The 21,876-nt window shown below is 45.3% G+C and overlaps 1 protein-coding gene across 3 annotated transcripts; it reads right to left on the bottom strand.

Annotated features, from left to right (window-relative positions):
• Positions 1-957: 957 nt before the first annotated feature.
• MKS1 (MKS transition zone complex subunit 1) lies at positions 958-13,667 on the bottom strand. Of its 3 annotated transcripts, XM_060646518.3 has the most exons (18): positions 13,544-13,667; positions 13,014-13,123; positions 11,298-11,368; positions 10,474-10,629; positions 9,306-9,403; positions 8,984-9,112; positions 8,616-8,720; positions 7,922-8,030; positions 7,082-7,138; positions 5,985-6,027; positions 5,661-5,726; positions 4,147-4,217; positions 3,759-3,828; positions 3,552-3,659; positions 2,717-2,850; positions 2,105-2,187; positions 1,922-2,019; positions 958-1,820 (listed from the first exon to the last, which is right to left on the bottom strand). In XM_060646518.3, the coding sequence occupies exons 1-18, from the start codon at positions 13,621-13,623 to the stop codon at positions 1,729-1,731; spliced, it is 1,680 nt and encodes a 559-aa protein (XP_060502501.2). In that variant the 5' UTR covers positions 13,624-13,667; the 3' UTR covers positions 958-1,728. The 3 variants fall into 3 exon arrangements, with proteins under 3 accessions (XP_060502501.2, XP_078293481.1, XP_060502502.2); XM_078437355.2 differs by lacking the exon at positions 2,105-2,187; XM_060646519.2 differs by lacking the exons at positions 9,306-9,403; positions 11,298-11,368; positions 13,014-13,123; positions 13,544-13,667 and having other exon boundaries at positions 10,474-10,591.
• Between the last annotated feature and the right edge of the window lie 8,209 nt (positions 13,668-21,876).

Below are 21,876 nucleotides of genomic sequence, written 5' to 3'. Positions count from 1 at the left end.
GGGGGGGGGCCCTCCTCCAACAGCCCTGGGTGGGGCCAGGCTTCCACATCCTTCCCTGGACCAGATGGCTGAGACCCTTTAGGCCTCTCAGCAGAGACAACAAAACTCGTCACTAGGGACAGGGTACTCTCCCCTAGTGGCTTCCCGGTATGCTAGTTTCTGGACTGTTAATCCAAGGCTCAGGACTTTGGGGGCAATTGGGAAGTGTCGAATCAACCCCAGCCGAGTCATCAACACCCCGACACAGCTCCATGTCTGGACACCCAGCAAGTTCCACACTGGCCCACTTGTGCTGCTTCCACAGGAGCCCCATTCCACGTCTGCAGCCTCGGACACAGGATCACGTAGGGAAGACCACAAGGCTACCTTCTCCCCCGGAGCAAGCACGCCTGCTGACGCTTTTGCTGGCTATGGCTCAGGGCTGGTTCTGTGGCTGGGAGTCACGGCTGGGGCTCCCAGCAGCAGTGAACCCTCCCACCTTGGGAACCTCTTAGGTAGAAGGTCAGGCATCAGCTCTGGGTGAAAGGAGGTCTTGAGGCCCAGGCAGGAAGAGTCATCTGAACGATTTCCAGCTTCTTTTTTCTATTTCCCAGCCTGTCCCCCACACCTGCCCGTGGCTGCAGGCCACCCCACACCTGGTCCTGGCCATCCCACAACCCTCTGCTGGAGCCTGCAGGCTGGGCAGCAGGCTCTGCTCGTACCAATAAAGGACGGCTGGGGGGCAGGAGCTGGTTTCTGAGTTAGGCTGGGGAGGGCATGACATTTGGGCTTTGCTCCAAATGTCTAGAAGGAGCACAGCCAGGACACCGGTGGCACTAACCCCTAAGGCTCTCCTGCGGGCTCATATAAGAGAACCGAAAGAGACACTATGGATAGGAAAGGGTACAAAAGGGGAAGATTCAGGAGAACACCTTGGCCACGCCAGCAACCTGAGCAGAAAACCAGCCAACACATCAGTCAATATACAAAGTTTTTATGTACAAGAAAACACAATAAAGGTACTACCCAGCTAGCAGAAAGGACTGGGCACTGCCTTTAGCCTTCATTTACTCCAGAAATAAGCTGTATCTCCAAACACAACAAGCCCAAGCAGCAAGCCCAGGCTACCCTGGAAAGAGGAGGCTGAGGCTCTCGGGCCAGGAATTCAAGATATCTCTCACCTTTCTTTAGCCTCCATTGTTCTTTTTACATTTTTTTTATTTAAGTAGGCTTCACGCCCAGCACAGAGCCCAATGCGGGGCTCGAACTCACGACTGTGAGACCAAGACCCGAGGTGAGAGATGAAGAGTCAGACGCTGAACCGACCGACCGAGCCGCCCCGGTGCGCCTTGAACCTCCATCTGTAATGCAGGCTGCAGACCAGGAGTTGCCTGCGGCTCTCCGCTGGGAGACGGTGAGACAAGCCAGAAAAGAGGCCGTGTTGAGGACTGAGCTAACTGTGGGGTCACCCCAAACGGAGCTAAACCAATAAGTCTGCCTTGGGGTGACTCCCGCTTGCAGTAAATGAAATATGAAGAGGGGGACCATAGGGTCTCCAGCTTTATTGCTTCGCAGCAGGGAGGAGACCCTGCTGAAGACCAGGCAGAGGCACCGGCCTGGGATTTTCTCAGCTCTTCTGGTTCTCGGCAGGTCAATGGGGTCACCAGTCAGAAGGACGAAGGTAGGGGGACACCAGCGTTAGCCATCACGCATCTTGTCCTCTTGCCCAGGGGCCAGTGCAGCAGTGCTCTAGGACACCATGGTTCCCGAAGGGCTCACCAGGTCCTGGGGAAGGCTTTCTCGGGCCTCCTGCATGCGGCGCCGGGCGCGACGGAAGGCCTCTGCGAGGGGAGCAAGTATAGCAGTCAGCTGCCACGCTGTGGGGAGGAGCGTGGCTGCTGCTGGTGCTGGGTGGCCGGCTGCGGGGGGCAGGGAGACCTACCCAGCACACTGTGAACGGAACTCTGCTGGCTGAATCCCTCCAGACGGTCCAGCACACTCCGCATCCTTTTCCGGAGGAAACTGGACTCCATGAAGGCCCTGCACACAAACCCACCACACGGCCACAGCTGCTCTCCAGCCCTCAGGGGTAAGGCTCCCCGAGGCAGAGGCCAGGGTTACTCACCTGGATTGCTGCAGACAGTGCAGGCGGAAGGTGACGCTGCCTGTGGTCTCAGTGCGGAACCCAAAGCGGCTCAGACGCTCTCCCTGTGGTGTGCAGTTAAGACAGCGTCAGGCTTCTGTGGCTTCTAGATCCCAGGAGCACGCTGGCCTCACCCCCATCCTTACTCCCATTCTCGGAGAGAATGGGGAAACCTCATTCCAGCACCCAGACTCCATCATCTCAAGGCTAACACTGGGCTCCCAACTGTAAATGAGGGGACATTCCAACCTCCCTGGAGAATAGCAGCCTTATAAGCGGCCTGCCAATCCTCTCCACCTTCGATTACTGAAGCCTCCGTGATGGGCTGGAAGGAGGGGCCAGTAACTCTGACGGGACCAGGGGAATCTCTGAGTATACTCATTTCCAGAGATCTCCTAGGATAGGAGATTTCCTAGGATCTCCTATGTCTGTACCTGGTTCAAGATGTGGCCATGACCTCCAGCTTAAACCACAGGCAGGAAGGGACTAAGTAATAATGATGCAATTAAGGGGCCTTAACCCTGATCCCACCTTCTCCAGAAGAGACAGGAACCTAAGCTCCCAGCATGAAGTCTGCCTAGAGACAAAAGTGACCTTGAAGGTTCCCGGTATCCGCACATAGGAGAGGTCCTCCAGTTCCAGAGAGCCGCCAATGAAAAACCTCCTCAGCTCAGCCACTGTGCCAAGTTCCATGGGTCTCCACGTGGAGACTGTCAGGGTGTGAGAGCCTATGCAGAAAGGACAATGGGGCCACAGCCAGAAAGGGCATGTGGTCTCTCACTGACCCCCAGCAATGACACAGGCCTACCAACCACGAAAACACCTGACCTCTGGTGAAGGTTATCATGGGGGCTTGGGGCACCTGTTTGGAAATCAATCAGCTAGAAATTAAAAGCTCTGCCAGTTGTTACTTGCATACCCAGGTCAAGTTTCTTAACCCCCATGATCTCCATTCTCCTCACTAGTAAAACGGAAACGGTATAGCGCCTACACATGGTATACAATGGTATAGCGACCTCGCAGAGAGGTCGGCAGAATGAAACGAGACGCGCTTCGTGCAATGCCTGACAACAGAAGACAGTGGCTATTACTTCAAAATGAATGCTGATCCATCCAATACATGTGTGCCGAGAGCCCACCCTGCCTGAGCCGGTCCCTCAAGGCCGCGAGTCAAATCAGCGGAGCTCGGAGCGGACGCCACAGATGCTCAGGCTGCTCTACTTTGCGGTTAGTTGCAATTTCACTCAGTTGTCTCTAACAGAGCGGGGGAAATTCCTCAAAACGAGCAAGGAATATTGCAAGTTAAATGCGTCTAATTCCTAACCGTCCCTACTTCTCACTGGAAGCGATGGAATCTTTTGGAAGTGTTAGTCTCGCTCCTAGGAGCTGGGGCACAGAGGCCACGTGGAGGGCAGGGACAAGAGGTCACCTGGGGTGGCGGGCAGCACCACAGCCCCGTAGCCTTCCACGCGATACCTCTGCCAGAAGTCCAGTGAGAGGACCTCACAGTAGAGCACAGGCCACTCTGGGAGAGCATCTGGGAGACATGAGAGAAGCAGCAGGTCACAGGAGGCCTTCACCAAGAGAGGGTACCACCAGAGGAGATGCCGGGCCCAGGATCTACTGAGCTACTCACCAGCAGATTCGTCTTCATGGAGGAAGGAGGCCTCAAATGTGAATGGGTAGGAGAAGTAAGCCACCTTATCCTAAAAAAGAGAAGTTTTATTTTATACTCGGTGTCATGGGATAGGCTAGGCCTCAACGGGAACTTGTTCTCTCTGTGGCCGATGACATACCTTCACGAGGGAAAAACTCTCACTCAAGATAGGAAATAAGAGGCTGAGAGGGGAGGGGACGCCCAAATACAGGATGCTACCATCCACAGAAAGACAGAGAGGGAGCCCCTGGACCAGGCAGCCCTGCAGAGCCCACAGAGAAGGGCCAGAGCCAACTCTGAATCCTCCCCAGTCCTGATAATCTTCGGAGTCCTGTTCCCCTCCAGATACCCCTCTTGTTTTCCATACCAGTCCCAGGGATTTGGTGGCACAGGTCTGTGTTATTCCTGAGAGCTGCTGGAATGCTGGGCTTGACCAATCTGAAAGCCAAGGGGCATATATACAGTCAGTTGACCTGGGAGGAAGGCAAGTGGTTGAGAAAAAGACAAAGTTCCTTTATCGGTTCATTTACTCACACACTCAGTCATTCACTTAACATTTACTGAGTGTCTGCTATGTGCTATGACCCATCACTGGGGAGAGAAAAGATCCCTGTCTCTCATGGAACTGACATTCCAGTTGGCAGGGGAAACACAACAAACCAGCCAACAAGAGGCTATTGGGTAGTGACAGATGCTCTGCTAAAAATAAAACAGGCTCATTTAGACTGGATGGTGAGGGAGGACCTCTCAAAGGTGACACTTTGGCTGAGACCTAAACTCGGAAGAACCATTCGTGCAAAGATAGACAGAAAGGTTTCAGACAAAGGAAATGATCCCCAATAGGCCCTAAGGTGGAAATGAACTTGGCATGTTCAAGAACAGAAAGTCTGACTGGAATTCTGTGAGGGAGAGATAGGCAGGGGCCAGTTCATTCAGGCTCTGGAGCTTGGTTTTTACACTAAGTGGGAGGGGAAGCTGTTGGGGTTTAAAGCCGAAGAGAGACACAGCTAGCTTCCATTTTCAAAGCCATGTGGCTGTGGCGCCTGTGGCAGATGAGGTGTAAAGGAAGCAGCAGGGTAAGTAAGAAAGTTAATGCATTGGCCACGGCAGAAGATGAGAGATGCAGGTGGCTTGGTCTAGGGTGCTCGAGAGAGCAGATGTTCAGGACATCTTTTGAAGACAAAGCCGACAGAACTGCTGATAGAATGACGGGCTGCAAGGAGCTAGAGAAAGTGAGGAATTCAGGGTGTCTCCTGGGTTTTCGGCACCAGCAACTAAGTAAATGACATGGCCATGTCCCTTAGGGAAGGGACTCTTTCCCTAAGATGGGGGAAGACCATGAAGGCAGGTTTGATGCAGGAAGGAGAATCAAGAGTCCTCTGGGTCATGCTAAGCAGAAATGACAAAGAGGTAGCTGGATATGAGCCTGGAGCTCGGGGGAAAGGCCAAGGCTAGAGAGAAATCTGGGGGGTCTGAGACGCCATTACAAGTCATGGATGGATGGGACCACCTAGAAAGGCTGTAAAGACAGAATAACAGAAGGCCCAGGCCCAGCCATGGACACTCTAATGCTTTAAGACCAACAGATGACCAAACAACCAAGGGGACTGATGAGCCACCTACAAGAAAGAAGAGAGAAGTGTGGAGCCAGAAGCCTAAAGGAGTTTCAGTGAGGAAATGCAAGCTGGGCCACGAGCTTCTGAGAGGTCATGTAGGGTGAATGCACAGAGGTCACCACAGGATTTGACAACTTGGAAGTGATCTATGACTTTGAAAAAGACAATAACTATTTCTTTGAAAAAAGGTGGGAAGGAGGCCTGACTGAATTCCTCTAGAAAATTGTCAGAATGGGTATAAAAGAGACTTATGAAAATTACTTACTAGTGGTTGGCAATTCCACAAAGAAGTGCACATAGAGATTGTCATACTCGTAGCCTTGGGCTGAAACTAAGAAAACAAAAAATGATTTCAGCTCATTCTCCTATCACCCTTAGCACCCGACTCAGTCCTGAAAGGCCTACACACTTCAGGAAGCAAGTCCCTGGAGGGCCAGGAACTCTCTGCGTTTCCAGGAAAGACTCAGGACTGAGTTTCCCAAGTAGTGCAGACAACCTGGTGCGTCCACTGCGGCTACAGGAGCTACTTCGCAGCTCTACGGGGCCCCTGCCCAAGCATCAAGGGATCTCTGTCTGGCAAGGCACTTACCTACCTCTCCGTTTACAAAGAGCCGGAGGGCACCTGGGGCAGTCTAAGGTGGAGAGAAGCGGGAAAAGATCAGGGCATCTGGGGGAGTCAGCACTTCTCCTCCAGCCCGTCCACGAACCCCAGGAAGACCTGACACCGGCCGCCAGATCTGGGTGCGTCACTATTGCGCTTCCTCCCTACCCTGCCACTCCACAGATCGGTTTCCTTCATTTCTAAAATTTGTAACAGAAAAGAAAGCACATAATTTAAAGGGTGAGGAGGGCAATGAAGTATGGAGAGTTTACAGGAATAGCCAAGGGAAGCAACAACCGCCGCCCTTCGCCATACAGGGTTGGGGGGCGCAGCTGGACACCCCTGTTCCCTTTCGACCCCTGGTCAAGGAAGGAGGGAGCTCACTTTTTGAATTACTTGTGTTTTCTTATCTAACTTTTTAACACTGCCCGTCTACTGTTAATGCAATATAAAAATAACGAATTGGTTTGGGGAGAGAGGGAGACTGCTGGGTAATCCTGTGCTTGTTTCCTGACCTAGGAATGGAACTCCCGGAATAAAGAAGACAAAGAACAGGACCACAGAATGACTGACATAAACTATTTTGTTTTGGTTGTTTAAGAGCTAAATTATTTGACAAACAGAAATGATTCCCCTTCCCTCTCCATGGGGCATCTTAGGAAAAATATCCACATGAAGAATGAGGAAGACATTTTTCTTCCCTACATTTATTTTTAAAAACAATTATAAAGGAACACCTGCATGTGTTAACCACTGATAAAAACGTAAAACTACTAAGTTTAGGGAATGCAAAATAAACATTCCTGACGTACCCCTCTCACCACCCAACCCCCACCCCAGAGAAAGCAATCCATAGCACGTGTGCCCTTTTAGAACCTTTTCCCTGACATTTTCTTTTTCATTAATGGTTCTGTCAATATGCTGTATTTCAAAACACGTAACAAGAACTGTGCTCTACATGCTATCCTCTGACTTCCTTCTGGCATAAAGAATATGTCCTTTAAGAAACGTGCTATTACTCAGCCACAGTCCGAATGCCCTGGCCAAACCCAGCTCGTGGTGCTGCGGGCAGCCACGCTACTCACCATCTCAAAGTCAGTGCCCACCAGGCTGCTGAGATATTCCTTGTGGCGGCCGTAGAGCTGAGGAAACAAACCACATGAAAACTAAAGATGCAGCCCCAGCCAGGCCATGGGTCAGGTCTGAATGGGTGGGAGAAAAGAAGCTGTGGCAGGAAATGCCGCAGAGAGCTGGAGGCCTAAGCATCCAAGCCACTGACTTTTAAATTAAATTAAATTTTTTGAGAGAGAGAGACGAGGGAGAGAGAGCGAGCGAGCGTGCACATGAACAGGGGCGGGGGGAAGGGTCAGAGGGAGAGGGAGAGGGAGAGAGAGAATCTTAAGCAGGCACCACATCCAACGTGAAGCCCGACGTGGGGATCGATCTCAAACCGCGAGATCATGACCTGAGCCGAAATCAAGAATCAGACACTTAACTGACTGAGCCACCCAGGCGCCCCAAACACTACTGTCACTGACATTTTAGAGTGAAGCACAGAGGCTCTGGAGTCTGCTAGTCTGGGACCAAATCCTGGCTTTTGCACTTACAAGCCCATGACCTTGGGCAGACTTCTTAGCTTTTCAATCTCAGTCTCCTCATTTATAAAATGGTAATAATAAAAGTATTCACCTCAAAGGGTTGTAGTATTGTCTAAATGAAATAAAGCATGTGAGGGGCCTAGCAAAGCTTGGCAAACGCTCAAAATAAATAGTCATTGTTATGTTATGTGATCAAAAACTTGTGGCTGACACTCAGCAGTGCTTCCCATGTAAGAAAGACTGCAACTGCGCACATCAACCTCGGACGTGGGCTCAGCTCCTGGGCACCAAGGCTCGTCCCCGCGCTCGGAATGAACTCGCTCTTACATCCTTGAACACACGTTGCTCCCGCTCCTCTTCCTCTGGCTGTGCGAGGGAGGACACGTTGTCGATAGTATACTTCCACAGCTCCTGCTTCTCCCCCTCGGTCTCAATTCTGTCAGGTCAAACCACAAAAAGACCAACTCTCACCAACGATGAAAAAGGCCAAATGATGAGGAGAGAGAAACAAAGTGGAAGAGCAGAAAGGGCATCAGAGTGGACACAGAGTATAGGTCCGGGGCCCCTTTCTGCCTCACAGTCACGGGGAAGCCCTAAAGCACAACTTCCCTGGCACCCGGTTCTCTCACCCGAAAAAACAGACAGGTAGGTTTAGGTCATTTCTAATTTACTGTCCTGTTATTGTAAGACATGGAGGCAGGAATAGCCAGCCCAGAGGAGGAGATGTGGCTGAGCTCCCCTCGCCCTGTTCAGGCCGGTGCCTTCATGTAGCGGCACCGAGGATTATTTTCACTTAACTACACCACCGAAGTTATCCCTTTCAAACTGGTATAGCTGCACGCTTTCTGAGAACGGGGTCCCCACGATCCTATGAGTCTATCAGAAAACAGAATACGAACCATTGCCTGGGAATAAGGAAATCAGAGAAGATGAAGGACTTCTCAGAATCCCAACTAGGGGCCAGAAGTGAAGCCAAGGGAAGGAATGCCAGTCTCCACTCTCCCTTACTTCTTTCCCTCACCTGTAGGGTCCTTTGAGGCCGGTGAAGTCAGGTTTTACTGTGATCACACCATTGCTGTCCACCTTCAGAGTACAGAGGACATGTTCATACTTCTTATAGCCAAGCCTAGATACCAGAAAATCAACACCCAGGTTCAGGACCACTGGTCCCACCTCCAGAGAGAGGAAGACATAGTCAGCCCACGTCAGGCGAGAGGACAGAGGCTATAGCGAGAACCGTCATAGTACCTTCTTCTGAGTACAACTAAGAAGTAAAAGAGGAAAAAGTCCCTCCCTCCCACATACCCCAGGATGACTGTAACGGGTAGGTGATGGTTAGCGAGGGAAGAGGAGGAGAATCTGAGCTGGGGGGTGAGAGGCTTCACTCACTTTCCATAGGGCCCCAGGTCTGCCATGATGTACATTGTCTGAAGAGGGGTGTTGATGACATGGTTGTTCCTGACAAATTCTTCTGATGGTTCCCAGGTGACAATTCGCGACTTGAGGATGCCGCCCTCCCTGGGAGACACCACAGGAAGGGTCACTTCCCCGGCACCTCCTAACGAGCCTAAAGGAGGAATCTAGGGGAGCACACCCAGGGAGGACCTACTGCAGAATGGGAAGCTCGAGTGGGTGAACATATCCGGATATTGGCCTGGAAGGACTACAAAGCCCCCCCCCCACCCCTTCCCCCATACAGATTTGCACTCACATCCCTCGCCTGTCCTGCCGTCGCCGCCTGACATTTGCCATTCGCTCAACCAAGAACGATGGCACCTCCCGGGCTGCAGTGGTCATTTTCTGACAGTGCTAGGAGAAGAGAGCAGCCCTGTGTGATCCATCTGGTCAGGGCCACATGGGATCAGGTACTGAAGGCAAGCCTTCCTTCTGAAACCTCATCTGGGACCCGAATCTAACAGTCACACCTCACAACTGTATGTGTCAGTGGAGGAGAGCAGTAACACAAACATGGCACAGAAGATTCCTACCATGCCTTGGTTTGCTCCAAGATTTTAGCAGCATATCATCCTTCAGAAATGAGTTTCTTTATGATAATATTAAAAGGAGTCTGCAATCTCTGAGTACACACCAACAAAAAGTTGGGCGAGTGTGCCTGGTAGCTGTTCACATTACCAGGTACTTGGAAGATGCCAAATGGGATACAAAGTATCGCGTGAAAAGTCCTTTGCATGGGTAATTCAGCACTAAGTGTAATGTCATTTACTTTTCTAAAATAGAAAACCCAAATTTTATATGCTACCAACCCAGAGCCTTCCTAACATAAGCACCAATCTTTCAAAAACATTCATTTAATACCTGCTCCTTGCAGAGCTACAAGGTCATAGACAAAAATCAGAAAATACAGGCTCCAATCTCAAGGAGCTTAACATTTCCCAGGAAGAAAGAACATGTCCTACAGGGACGAACACGTAAAGCAAGTCCACAAGGGTACGTGAGCCGCTCCCGACGGCTGTACTGAATCCCTCTTCAAACCCACAGACTCAGAGTTGTGGCTGCATCCCCTGATGAGTTTTATCTAGATGGTTCAGGACTCCACCCACCTGTGTCATCTCATGATGAACGGAGGAAGTCCAGCCCAGGGGCTGCTTCCCTCGGGTCCGGGTCCGTAGTCTGCAAGCCTATCATTAGACACACTACCAGCTTCCCCGGGCCCTCTAGCAGGTGGAGAAGGAGCAGCCACACCACCCGAAAACTGTGCCCACTGTCCGGCTTGGCTCCCAGCAGCACGAGGCAGTTCCTACATAGGCTGTCTGTTGCCCCTTAACAGGCTTCTGGCTTAACATACAGAACCCGGTGAGACCAGAAGCTAGGGGAGGAAAAGGAGAAGGAAGCCATGGGACCCCAGAAAAAACCAATACCTCCTCCACATTGGTGTATCTATCAGAGTCAGTGTAGGTAAAAATCCGTCGGTTCTTCCTGCCACCCGAAGCCTCCAGCTTCAGGATCTCTTGACGGTACTGATGATCCAAAGGGCTCTGACAGGCCGCTTCATTTCGGTACAGATCTACTTCAAACTGAGGTAACAAGGACACAGAGATGTACTGAGAATATGTCAAACTTTTGTCCCTGTAACTGTTTAGTCAAATCAGTTCTATAGAGTTAATGCTATTTGGGGCGCGTGGGTGGCTCAGTCGGTTAAGCGACCGACTTGAGCTCAGGTCATGATCTCGCGGATCGTGGGTTCAAGCCCCGCATCAGGCTCTGTGCTGACAGCTCAGAACCTGGAGCCTGCTTCAGATTTTGTGTCTCCCGCTCTCTCTGCCCCTCCCCCACTCACACTCTGTCTCTCTCTCTCCCTCAAAAACTAAATAAACATTAAAAAGAAACTTAATTATAGAGTTAATGCTATTTGACATGTTTTCATAGCCAATTTCCATTTATCTGAATGAATGAAGGGCAAGGGATCCAAGAATGTTAGATCTAAAAGGAACCAGAGTGATGGTCTAATCCAACTTTGCTGTTACAGATGGCAGATTTCACCCAGAGGTGAAAAGTGCCTTACCCAGGATCATAAAACAGGGTAGCGTTGGTCACTATGTTATACTGCCCTTTAAACACATCAGGGGAATGTATAAACTGCTATAACTTTCTGGAAATTAGACAATATGTGTCAAGAATCTTTCCCTGCTACCAGCCAGGTGGAGGTAGACCAGGTAGAGGTAGGTAAGTGACACTGGCTTACCTGGCTAAAGAGCTTCTCCTGCCACCCAATCACGACCTCTTCCTCTTCCTCTTCCTCTGAGCGGTGTCCACCTCCAAAGACCACAGAGTGAGTCAAACGTCTGAGTCAAATCAGCACCACTTCTTGCTCTGTGATTGGTTACTACTGAAGTCCCTGCTCTAATATTTGCCACAAAACCAGCTGGAGTTTTGGGATTTATTAAGCACTCACTCTAAACAAAGGTTAGAGAGGCTGTGGATATATGTAGAAGCCAGGATTAGGACCCAAGAAGTTTTAATTACTACTTTAATTTGAATAAAAGGAAGTCGTGGCTCCCAGGAATCACTTAATCTAATTCAGTGTCAGGAGTCAAATTTAGATATGGGCTGAATACCTCTTCCTCAATCCCAATTGTCTACATTTGCTAGATAGGAACTCTGGTGTTTTTACCTTTACTGTTCCTGAAACCATATATCTAGAACCACAAGCCCTATAACCTTTAGGAGACCAAGTGCCAGAAGAGAGGAGGAAAGGTGAGTATTTAAAGAACCAAATTGAATACACTCGTAGCTGAGTATGCCTTTTTCAGAGACACATGCTTCACAACCCACCAGCCCACCCTTGCCCAAGAATATATCTGAACAAAAACAACAAAAGCAGAGAGATTAGTGATTTAACACAAACACACTGTCCTCTCTTCCTCACTCTTCTGGCTTCCAAGATAAGGTAAACTGCAAGACACCAGTTGATGTTAACATGTTCCCTTTTCAAGCAGATGCCAATTAAGAATTATTTTTAAATAGTGTGTATGTGTGTGTGATATAGATATAGGTATAGATATATGTAAAACTTAAAGTTATTTTTAGGGGCGCCTGGGTGGCTCAATCAGTTGAGCATCCGACTTCGGCTCAGGTCATGATGTCACAGCTCGTGATTTGAGCCCCGCATCAGATTCTGTGCTGACAGCTTGGAGCCTGGACCTGCTTCAGATTCTGTGTCTCCCTCTCTCTCTGCCCCTAACCCACTCGCATTCTGTCTCAAAAATAAATAAACATTAAAAAAGTTTTTTTAAGTTGTTTTTAAAAGCGTGTGTATATATAATATACACATATATTAGGAATTTGGGGCATATTTTCTCTTAGAAAAAAAGGCCACAAGCAGTATTTAGGTTTCTAGGCAGATTTATAACATATCTAAGGTATAATCTTTGTTATTTTACTACATTTGACCACAATTCGGATCAACTCCTGATGGCAAGAATCAGGTCTTACTCAATTTCCATACACAACATAATGGAGCAATTAAAACTGCTTGGGATCGGGGCGCCTGGGTGGCGCAGTCGGTTAAGCGTCCGACTTCAGCCAGGTCACGATCTCGCGGTCCGTGAGTTCGAGCCCCGCGTCAGGCTCTGGGCTGATGGCTCGGAGCCTGGAGCCTGTTTCCGATTCTGTGTCTCCCTCTCTCTCTGCCCCTCCCCCGTTCATGCTCTGTCTCTCTCTGTCCCAAAAATAAATAAAAAACGTTGAAAAAAAACAAAAAAAAACAAAAAAAAAAAAACTGCTTGGGATCAAATCCTTGCTTCAACATTTACCGACCGTGTGACCGTGGGCAAGGAACTCAACCTCTCTATGCCTTTTCTTAGACTACAGAACGGGGTCTACTAGGTCTTAAAAGGTTACTACCGCCCCAGGCCCTTCCCCAGATCTCCAAAGGGTCGCATCACCACCAAACACCCACTGGCAGTTGGGTGAGGCCTAAAAGTGGCCAAGTCTATGAGGTCCTTCCCAGGCTGGGCAGCAGGCTGGTAACGGAGGAAGTTGCTTGATGTGATTCTTTGCAGGTGGACTCTGTCAGGAAAAGAAAAGCCCGAAATACTGATTACAAGACATACAACCTGGAGATGAACAAAGAGCAAAGATGGGGGGGGTGGGGGGGGGGGAACCAAAAGAAAGAAGAGGGCGGGGCTACCAAGGTGGGCCTAGTGCACCTGAGCGCGGCCCGGGATCCTAAGGGAAAGAGTGCCGATTAGAGAGTGTATTGGGTACACAGAGCTCCGAGGAATTTGAGAAGGGCAGAGACTTGAGAGGGCTTGGACAGGTCTGGAAGTTGTGAGTGGAGAGGGTTGAGGGTAGTGAGGGAGACGCGAGGAGACCAGAAAGGCAGAGATCAAGATTGAAAGCGGAAGTGGGCACTCAGCAAACAAGTGAGGTTCAGGCTCGAATTATTTGAGAGTATAAAAGCACAGGGCTCTGGGACGATGCGACTACCGGAGACGCAAGTTGCGCACGGGGTCCCGGGAGCGATACACAGCCTCCCCGGTGTCAGTGCTCCAAACTGTCTCCGCCATGACAGCTGCGACTCGTCGCGACAGCGCCGGAAAGCGCACAGCCCCCAGTTCCCCTGGCAACGGAGACGCGGGGTTTGGGAGGCGATGGAGGTGCTGCGCGCGCAACCTACGGTTCCTGGCACGGCGCCGCAGGCGAGCGACCGGAGCTGGCGGGACCCTGCCGGAGCTATGGGGTGCGGTCAGGTTGCGGTACCTCTGGATCATGTGCTTGCGACCTTATCGCATGTACGTGCGACAAAGCTCGTTCACACCCAGGACCGGATTTGGTGCCCTTTACAAGTGAGAAAACTAAGGCAGCACCATCGACTCCTTTCACAATGGTGAAATGGTGATTCCGAAATGGTGATGGAGATTCAGACCCAGGTGACCTGAGTCCTCGACTCGACTTGTCTTATCACGCCACACTGCCTTCCACTGATGCTCGAAAACTTTGACCTGAAAATCGGTGAACGTGATTCAGAATGCACCCATTCTTTCAGGGAAGGCGTTGGCACTTATTCAGACATGAAAATATATTCTTGGAAGAAAACAAAAAAAGTGTCAGAAGAGTTATTAGTCCTTGAATTGGTATTCCCTGAGCCGGAGAAAGAAGGAACAAGGAAGCTAACAGTAAGGAAGGAATATTTGTTATTATTGAACAGTTTTTTCCCCTGAATGTGTTGGTTCCGGATATTTAAACCATCTTAAGAAATTGCACTAGCCTCCTGAAAAGCCAACAAAGTGCTATTCGAAAGTCATGTTTCATTGGCCATCAAAGCAAGACACACCATTATATGGAGTATGGCTCTCTGGCACCTTGAGGTATATCAACAGTTACCGAACTCTGACATTTGCTACTCCCCCAACAGAGTAAGCAATTGTCCCCTGAACTCAGCAATCTCTTGCCAGTTTGATTATATGGCTTTGGGAGCCCTGGGCAACCTAGCTGCTGTTGTGTAACACCGAGGACTTAACCATAAAAATAGCACCATTTATTTAGCATCCAGTACAGCCTGGGTGCTTTGTTTGCATTGTCCCTAATCCTCATAGAAACCCCTTAAGTAGGGTTACTCCCATTTAAAGGATGACATTAGGGAAGGCCAGGGTTTAAAAGGCTTATTAAGATTGAACTCTAGTAAATGGTGAAGGAGCTGGGATTCCAGCCCAGGTCTGTCTTTTGAAGCCTGAACACCTTCCAGTCTGCCTTGCAGCCTCTCACCCACCATTTTATTTCATAAGAGCACACAGTTTCCAATGTGAGAAATAATTATTTCAACAGATGAAACTGGAGGCAGAATTCTAGCTCTTAAGAAATGGTCTAATTTTTCCTTTTAAAGTTGTAAATAGACAACACTATGCCACATGAACAACAAATGATAAAGGTGGAGGATGCATCAAGAGTTTAGTTTATTGGGGCACCTGGGTGGCTCAGTTGGTTAAGTGCCTGACTTTGGCTCAGGTCGTGATCTCACAATTTGTGAGTTTGAGACCCGTATCAGGCTCGTGTGCACTGACAGCTCAGAGCCTGGAGCCTGCTTTGGATTCTGTGTGTGTGTGTGTGTGTGTGTGTGTGTGTGTGTGTGTGTGCCTCCTGCCCTGCCTGTGTGTGCTCTCTCTCTCTCTCTCAAAAACAAACGTTAAAAAAAAAAAAAAAAAAAGTTTGCAACCAAATCAAACTTATAGCCAAGTCAATCTGACATAATTATAAGCAAAATAGGAACTGTACCACATGGTATGGAAACATAAGTTATTGTATAAGTAACTATAAATGAATTATTTTTATACTGGTAAGCCAGATTTTTGTATTTTCTCTTTGTTTACTGGTATCTATATATCAGGATTCTTAAACCTGGGGTCTATGACTGAGGCTCAATGGGTCTATTAAGTCTTTCCCTAGAATTTTGTGGCATGCATTTTCTGGAACAAGTTCATGGCTTTTATCAGATTCTGAAAGGAGTTTGTACTGTGATATCAAGAATGGTGTGCTTCCCACTACACATATATACTGACATCTTGTTAAGAGTCAAAAGTTTGGGTTGTATCGGATAAAGGACAAAATCTCTTGAACCATCACCAGCAACCCTACCACCCTCATCTGGATGGCTCAGAGTTGACATTTACTGTGTTCTCCCTAAAATAACACCATCATGTGGAGAAACTGGTTTAGAAAGCATTTGTACAAACCATCATGAAGGGCAAATATTGCCTTCATATCACATATTTATAAACCAAGACATTAATTAAATTTCTCACATTCTTATGACAAGGAAGCACAGAACCTGGGCTTATATTAAAGGTGTTCTGACTCCAGTCTGTGGGCTTTTCTTTGCATTTTGATTTTTTTAATGTTTATTTTTGAGAGAGAGAGAGAGAGAGAGGCAGAGAGAGAGGGAGACACAGAATCCAAAGCAGGCTGCAGGCTCTGAGCCGTCAGCACGGAGTTTGGGCTCTCCTTTGAATTGTGCTGTTTCCTTATATCTACTCCTGCCCCAACCCCTTCCCTAATTTTTTCATTACAAAACCAGTGAGCCACATCAGAACAGTCCAACACTGTCCCTTTCCCCTCCCCAACTTGTACTTTATAGCTTACTTGGGCTCTCCTTACTCCTTACTTAATAAGACTTTGGGAAAGCATGAAAGGAAGAACATTATTATAGTTCTTCAAAAACTTGTCTCGGTCCCCCAGTGTCCATGCTGTGTGCCTAATAAATATCCCTCAAACTCACCAGTCCCAGGAAGAGATCCTCCTGAATGAAACAACCTTAGGAGGCGTAATAGGATTGATTTCTGCTTTATTCTCTTTTTCTCCAACTTTGAAGATGGAGGAAGGGGCCATGAAATGTAGACATGCCAATTATAAAATTGTTTTAATGTTTATTTTATTTTTAAGAGAGACAGAGCATGAGCAGGGGATGGGCAGAGAGAGAGAGGGAGACACAGAATCCGAAGCAGGCTCCAGGCTCTGAGCCATCAGCACAGAGCCCAATGCAGGGCTCAAGCTCATGAACCATGAGATCATGACCTGAGCCGAAATTGGACACTCAACCTTCTGAGCCACCCAGGTGCCCCTAAACATGCCAATTATAAATCAGAGATTGTCAGATTAGATAAAAAGTAAAATCCAACTATATGCTGCCTACAAGGAACCCACTTTAAATAAAAAGATAGTTTAAAAGTTAAAGGATGGAAAAAGATATACCATACAAATATTAAAAGAAATCTAGAATGGCTATATTAGTAACAGGCAAATAGACTTAAAAATGAGGAATATTAGCAGAGATAAAGAGGTGTATTTTATAAATTTAATTATATATTGATAAATGCAATTCATCAAGAAGACATAAACCTAAATGTTTATATACTTAATAACAGAACTTCAAAGTACATAAAGCAAGAAATTAATAGAAATGAAAGGAGAAATAGGAAAATCCACAATTACAGTTAGAGGTATAACATATTTTCTTAGCAGATGATAAAATATGTGGGGAGAAAATCAGTAAGCTTATAGAAGGCCTAAACAACATCATCAACCAATTTGACTTAATTGACATTTGTAGAACATTTCAGTCTACAGCAGAATGTATATTCTTTTCAAATGCACATGGAACATTGACTAAGACCATTTCTGGGCTATAAAACAAGTCCTAGTAAATTTTAAAAGATTGAAATCATACGAAATACATTCCAAGACCAAAATAGAATCAAAAGCAGAAAGAGATCCAGAAAATTCCAAGTATTTGATATTTAACTTCTAAATAATTTTTCAAGAAAGAAGTCATATTGGAAATTAGGAAAGACCTTAAGATTCTCTCTCTCTCTCTCTCTCTCTCTCTCTCTCTCTCTCTCTCTCTCTATATATATATATATATATATATATATATATATATATATATATTTCTGTCTCTCCCCCTTCTGCCCCTCTGCCCCTCTCCCGGCACACTCTCTCTCTCTCTCTCTCCTAAGTAAGTTAATTAATTAATTAATTAATTAATCCACCTTGCAGGAAGGTGGACAAATGAGAAACTTCCAGTTATAAGAAGAGTAAGCACTAGGGATGTAATGTATGACATGATGACTATAGTTAACACTGCTATATATTATATAGGGAAGTTGTTAGGAGAGTAAATCCTAAGAGTTCTCATCACAAAGTAAAATTTCTTTTTCTTTCCTTTTTATTGTATCTATATGAGATGATGGATGTTAACTAAACCTGTTGTGGTAATCATTTCACAATATATGTAAATCAAACCACCATGCTTTACACCTTAAGCTTATACAGTGATGTATGCCAATTATTTCTCAATAAAGCTGAAAAAAAGTACAATTTTTTCTTGTACTATCTTTTTTCTTTCTATCAGATTTGAAAGACAATTGCATAAAGGAAGAATTTAAAACTGTGTTGATGAACTTATCAGGAATAAAGATGTAATTTGTAGGACAATAAAGGAAGAGGAAGGGAACAGAGCTATACAGGAGCAAAGCTTTTGTATGTTATTGAAATAATAATGGAATTAATCTAAACTGGGTTGTTATAAGTTAAGATATTAATTATAGGGGCACCTGGGTGGCTGGTTAAGCATCTAACTTTGGCTCAGGTCATGATCTCATGGTTTGTAGGTTTGAGCCCTGCATTGGGCTCTGTGCTGACAGCATGGAGCCTGGAACCTGCTTTAGATTCTGTGTCTCCCTCTCTCTCTGCCCCTCCTCCACTCACACTCCATCTCTCTCAAAAATAAATAAACATTAAATTAATTAATTAATTAATATATTAATTACAATCCCTAGAGAAATCACTGAGAAAATAACTCCAAAAATTTTTTAACGTAGTAAAAAAGACAGTAATGGAACTTAAATGGTACACTAGAAAATATCTAACACAAAATAAGGCAGTAATAAAGGATCAGAAGAACAAAAAGAATACATATAGAAAACAAATTTAAAAAATGGCAGATGCGCTCTGGAAAGCAGTGTGGAGGTTCCTCAGAAAATTAAAAATAGACCTACCCTATGACCCAGCAATAGCACTGCTAGGAATTTATCCAAGGGATACAGGAGTACTGATGCATAGGGGCACTTGTACCCCAATGTTTATAGCAGCACTCTCAACAATAGCCAAATTATGGAAAGAGCCTAAATGTCCATCAACTGATGAATGGATAAAGAAATTGTGGTTTATATACACAATGGAATACTACGTGGCAATGAGAAAGAATGAAATATGGCCTTTTGTAGCAACATGGATGGAACTGGAGAGTGTGATGCTAAGTGAAATAAGCCATACAGAGAAAGACAGATAACATATGGTTTCACTCTTATGTGGATCCTGAGAAACTTAACAGAAACCCATGGGGGAGGGGAAGGAAAAAAAAAAAAAAAAGAGGTTAGAGTGGGAGAGAGCCAAAGCATAAGAGACTCTTAAAAACTGAGAACAAACTGAGGGTTGATGGGGGGTGGGAGGGAGGGGAGGGTGGGTGATGGGTATTGAGGAGGGCACCTTTTGGGATGAGCACTGGGTGTTGTATGGAAACCAATTTGACAATAAATTTCATATATTAAAAAATAAATAAATAAATAAAAAATTTTAAAAAATGGCGGATGTAAATCCTCACCTTATCAATAACTATATTAAATGTGAATGGATTACATACACCAATCAAAAGGCAGAGATTGGCAGAATGATTTGGAAAAACATGATCCAACTATATGCTGTCTACAATAGACAAACTTTTGTTTCAAAGAGAAATAGGTTGAAAGTAAATGGATGGGAGAAGGTATACCAAGCAAACAATAACCAAAAGAGAGAGAGAATGACTCTACTAGTAATATCAGACAAAATAAACCTTTAGACAAAAATTGTTATCAAGACAAAGGATATTTTATGATCATAAAAAGGTCAATCCATCAAGAAGACATAATTCCTAAATTCAAGAATTAAATAGGGGCATTACTACAGACCTTACAGAAATAAAAAGGATTATAAGAGATTACTATGAACAATTGTATGCCAATAACCTCAATGAAATGGACAAATTCCTAGAAAGGAAAAAAAACTACCAAATATGACCAAAGAATCAATTAAAACTCTGAATAGACCTATAATGAATAAATTGCATTCCTAATTTAAAAAATCTTCCCATGAAAGGAAAACTCAGGCCACATAACTTTGTTGGTGAATTCTTCCAAACATTTAAATAATTAATGCCAATCCTTCACAAACTCTTCCAAGAAACAGAAAAGGGAACACTTCTCAATTCACTCCATGAAGCCAGTATTACCAAGATAACAACCACACAAAAGACAAAACAGGGAAAGAAAAATGTATACCAATATCCCTTATAAATATAGATCCAAAAATCCTCAAAAACTACTAGTAATGTGAATCTAGCAATATATAAAGTGGCTAATACCTCATGACCAAGTAGGATTTATCCCAGGAATGTAAGACTCAACATACAAAAATCAATCAGTGTGATACACCATATTAATAGAATAAAGGATAAAACCATATGGTCATCTCAATAGTTGCAGGAAAAGCTTTTGACAAAATCCAACACTCTTTCATGGGAAAAACACTCAACAAATTAGGAATATAAGGAAACTCCCTCAACCTGATAAAGGACACCTAAAACAAAAGCAAAAACAAAAAACCAACCATACCTAACATGATCGATAATGAAACACTACAAGATTTGGAACAAGATAAGGATGTCTCTCATCATTTCTATTCAACATTGTTCTTGAGGGTCTAGCCAGGGCATTTAAGCAAGAAAAATAAATAAAAAGCATCCAGATTGGGAAAGAAGGAGTAAACCTATTTCTACAGAAGACATGATCATACTTACAGGAAATCTTAAGAAATTCACAAAATAACTATCAGAACTAATCAATGAGTTCATCAAGGTTGTAGAATATGAGCTCAATATAAAAATTCAATTATATTTCTATACACTAGCAATGCACAATCTGAAAATTAAATTAAACATTCCACTTACAATGGCATCACAGAAAACAAAATATGTAGGAATAAATGTATTAAAAGAAGCACAAGACTTTAAACAATGCAAACTTCAAAATATCATTGCAAAAAATGAAAAAAGACTTAAATAAATGGAAGATATCCCAAGACTTAATACTGTTAAGATGGCAATACTTCTGGGGAGCCTGGGTGGCTCAGTTGGAGCATCCAACTCTTGATTTCAGCTCAGGTCATGACCTCATTGTTCGTGAGATCAAACCCTGAGGGGGCTCTTCACTGACAGCATGGAGCCTGCTTGAGATATTCTCTCTCTCTCTCTCTCTCTCTCTCTCTCTCTCTCTCTCCTCCCTCCCTTCCTCTCTCTCTCTCCCCCTTCCTCCCTCCCTTTGCCCCTCTTTCCTGCTCTTAGTCTCTCTCTCTCTCAAATAAAAAATAAAACAAAATTTTAAAAAATGACAATTCTTCTTAAACTGATGTACAGACTCAACATGATCCATACCCAAATCCCAGCTTCACTTTTTTTTCCAGAAAGTGACAAGCTTATTTTAAAATTTATATGGATACTCTGGGGCACCTGGGTGGCTTTGTCAGTTAAGCGCCTGACTTCAGCTCAGGTCATTATCTCATGGCTTGTGGGTTCAAGCCCCACGTTGGGCTCTGTGCTGACAGCTCAGAGCCTGGAGCCTGGTTCAGATTCTGTGTCTCCCTCTCTCTCTCTGCCCTTCCTCTGCTCATGCTCTGTCTCTCAAAAATAAATAAACAAAAAAAAAAATAATAAAAGAAAAAAAGAAAAAAAGCAAAATAAATAAATAAACATTTAGAAAATATTTAAATAAAATAAATAAAATAAAATTTATATGGATAATCAAAGCTGGAGGACTCACACTTTCTGATTTCAAAATTTACAAAGCTAAAGGAAGATGGTGTGGTACTGACATGAAGATAAACATATAGATTGATGGAATAAAATGAGACTCCAGAAATAAACCTTTACCTTTAGGGTCAATTGATTTTTGACAACTATGCCAAGACAATTTAACGGCAAAGAGTAGTCTTTTCAATAAATGGTGCCAAGACAATTGGATATGCACATGCAAAAGAATGAAGTTAGATTCCTACCTCAGGGCATTTATAAAAGATTCAAAATAGATCAAAGACATAAATGTAAGAGTTAAACTATAACACTTTTAGAAGAAAACAGGCATAAATCTTTATGACTACAGTAGGCAAAGCCTTCTTAGACATGACACCTAAATAGAAATGATTTAAAAAAATAAATTGGACATCATCAAAATTCA

The sequence above is a fragment of the Panthera onca genome, chromosome E1, assembly GCF_046562875.1.
Source record: "Panthera onca isolate mPanOnc1 chromosome E1, mPanOnc1 haplotype 2, whole genome shotgun sequence".
Classification (NCBI taxonomy): Eukaryota; Metazoa; Chordata; class Mammalia; order Carnivora; family Felidae; genus Panthera; species Panthera onca.
This window is presented reverse-complemented; position numbering and strand designations above follow the sequence as displayed.

Excerpts from the sequence above, each read along its gene's own strand:
- MKS1 (XM_060646518.3), bottom strand. The coding sequence starts at position 13,623 with ATGGCGGAGACAGTTTGGAGCACTGACACCGGGGAGGCTGTGTATCGC. Across the intron at positions 6,028-7,081 it reads TGGGCACTGACTTTGAGATG|ACTGCCCCAGGTGCCCTCCG; the intron begins GTGAGTAGCGTG and ends TCTCCACCTTAG. Across the intron at positions 2,188-2,716 it reads GGATACCGGGAACCTTCAAG|GGAGAGCGTCTGAGCCGCTT; the intron begins GTCACTTTTGTC and ends TGCACACCACAG.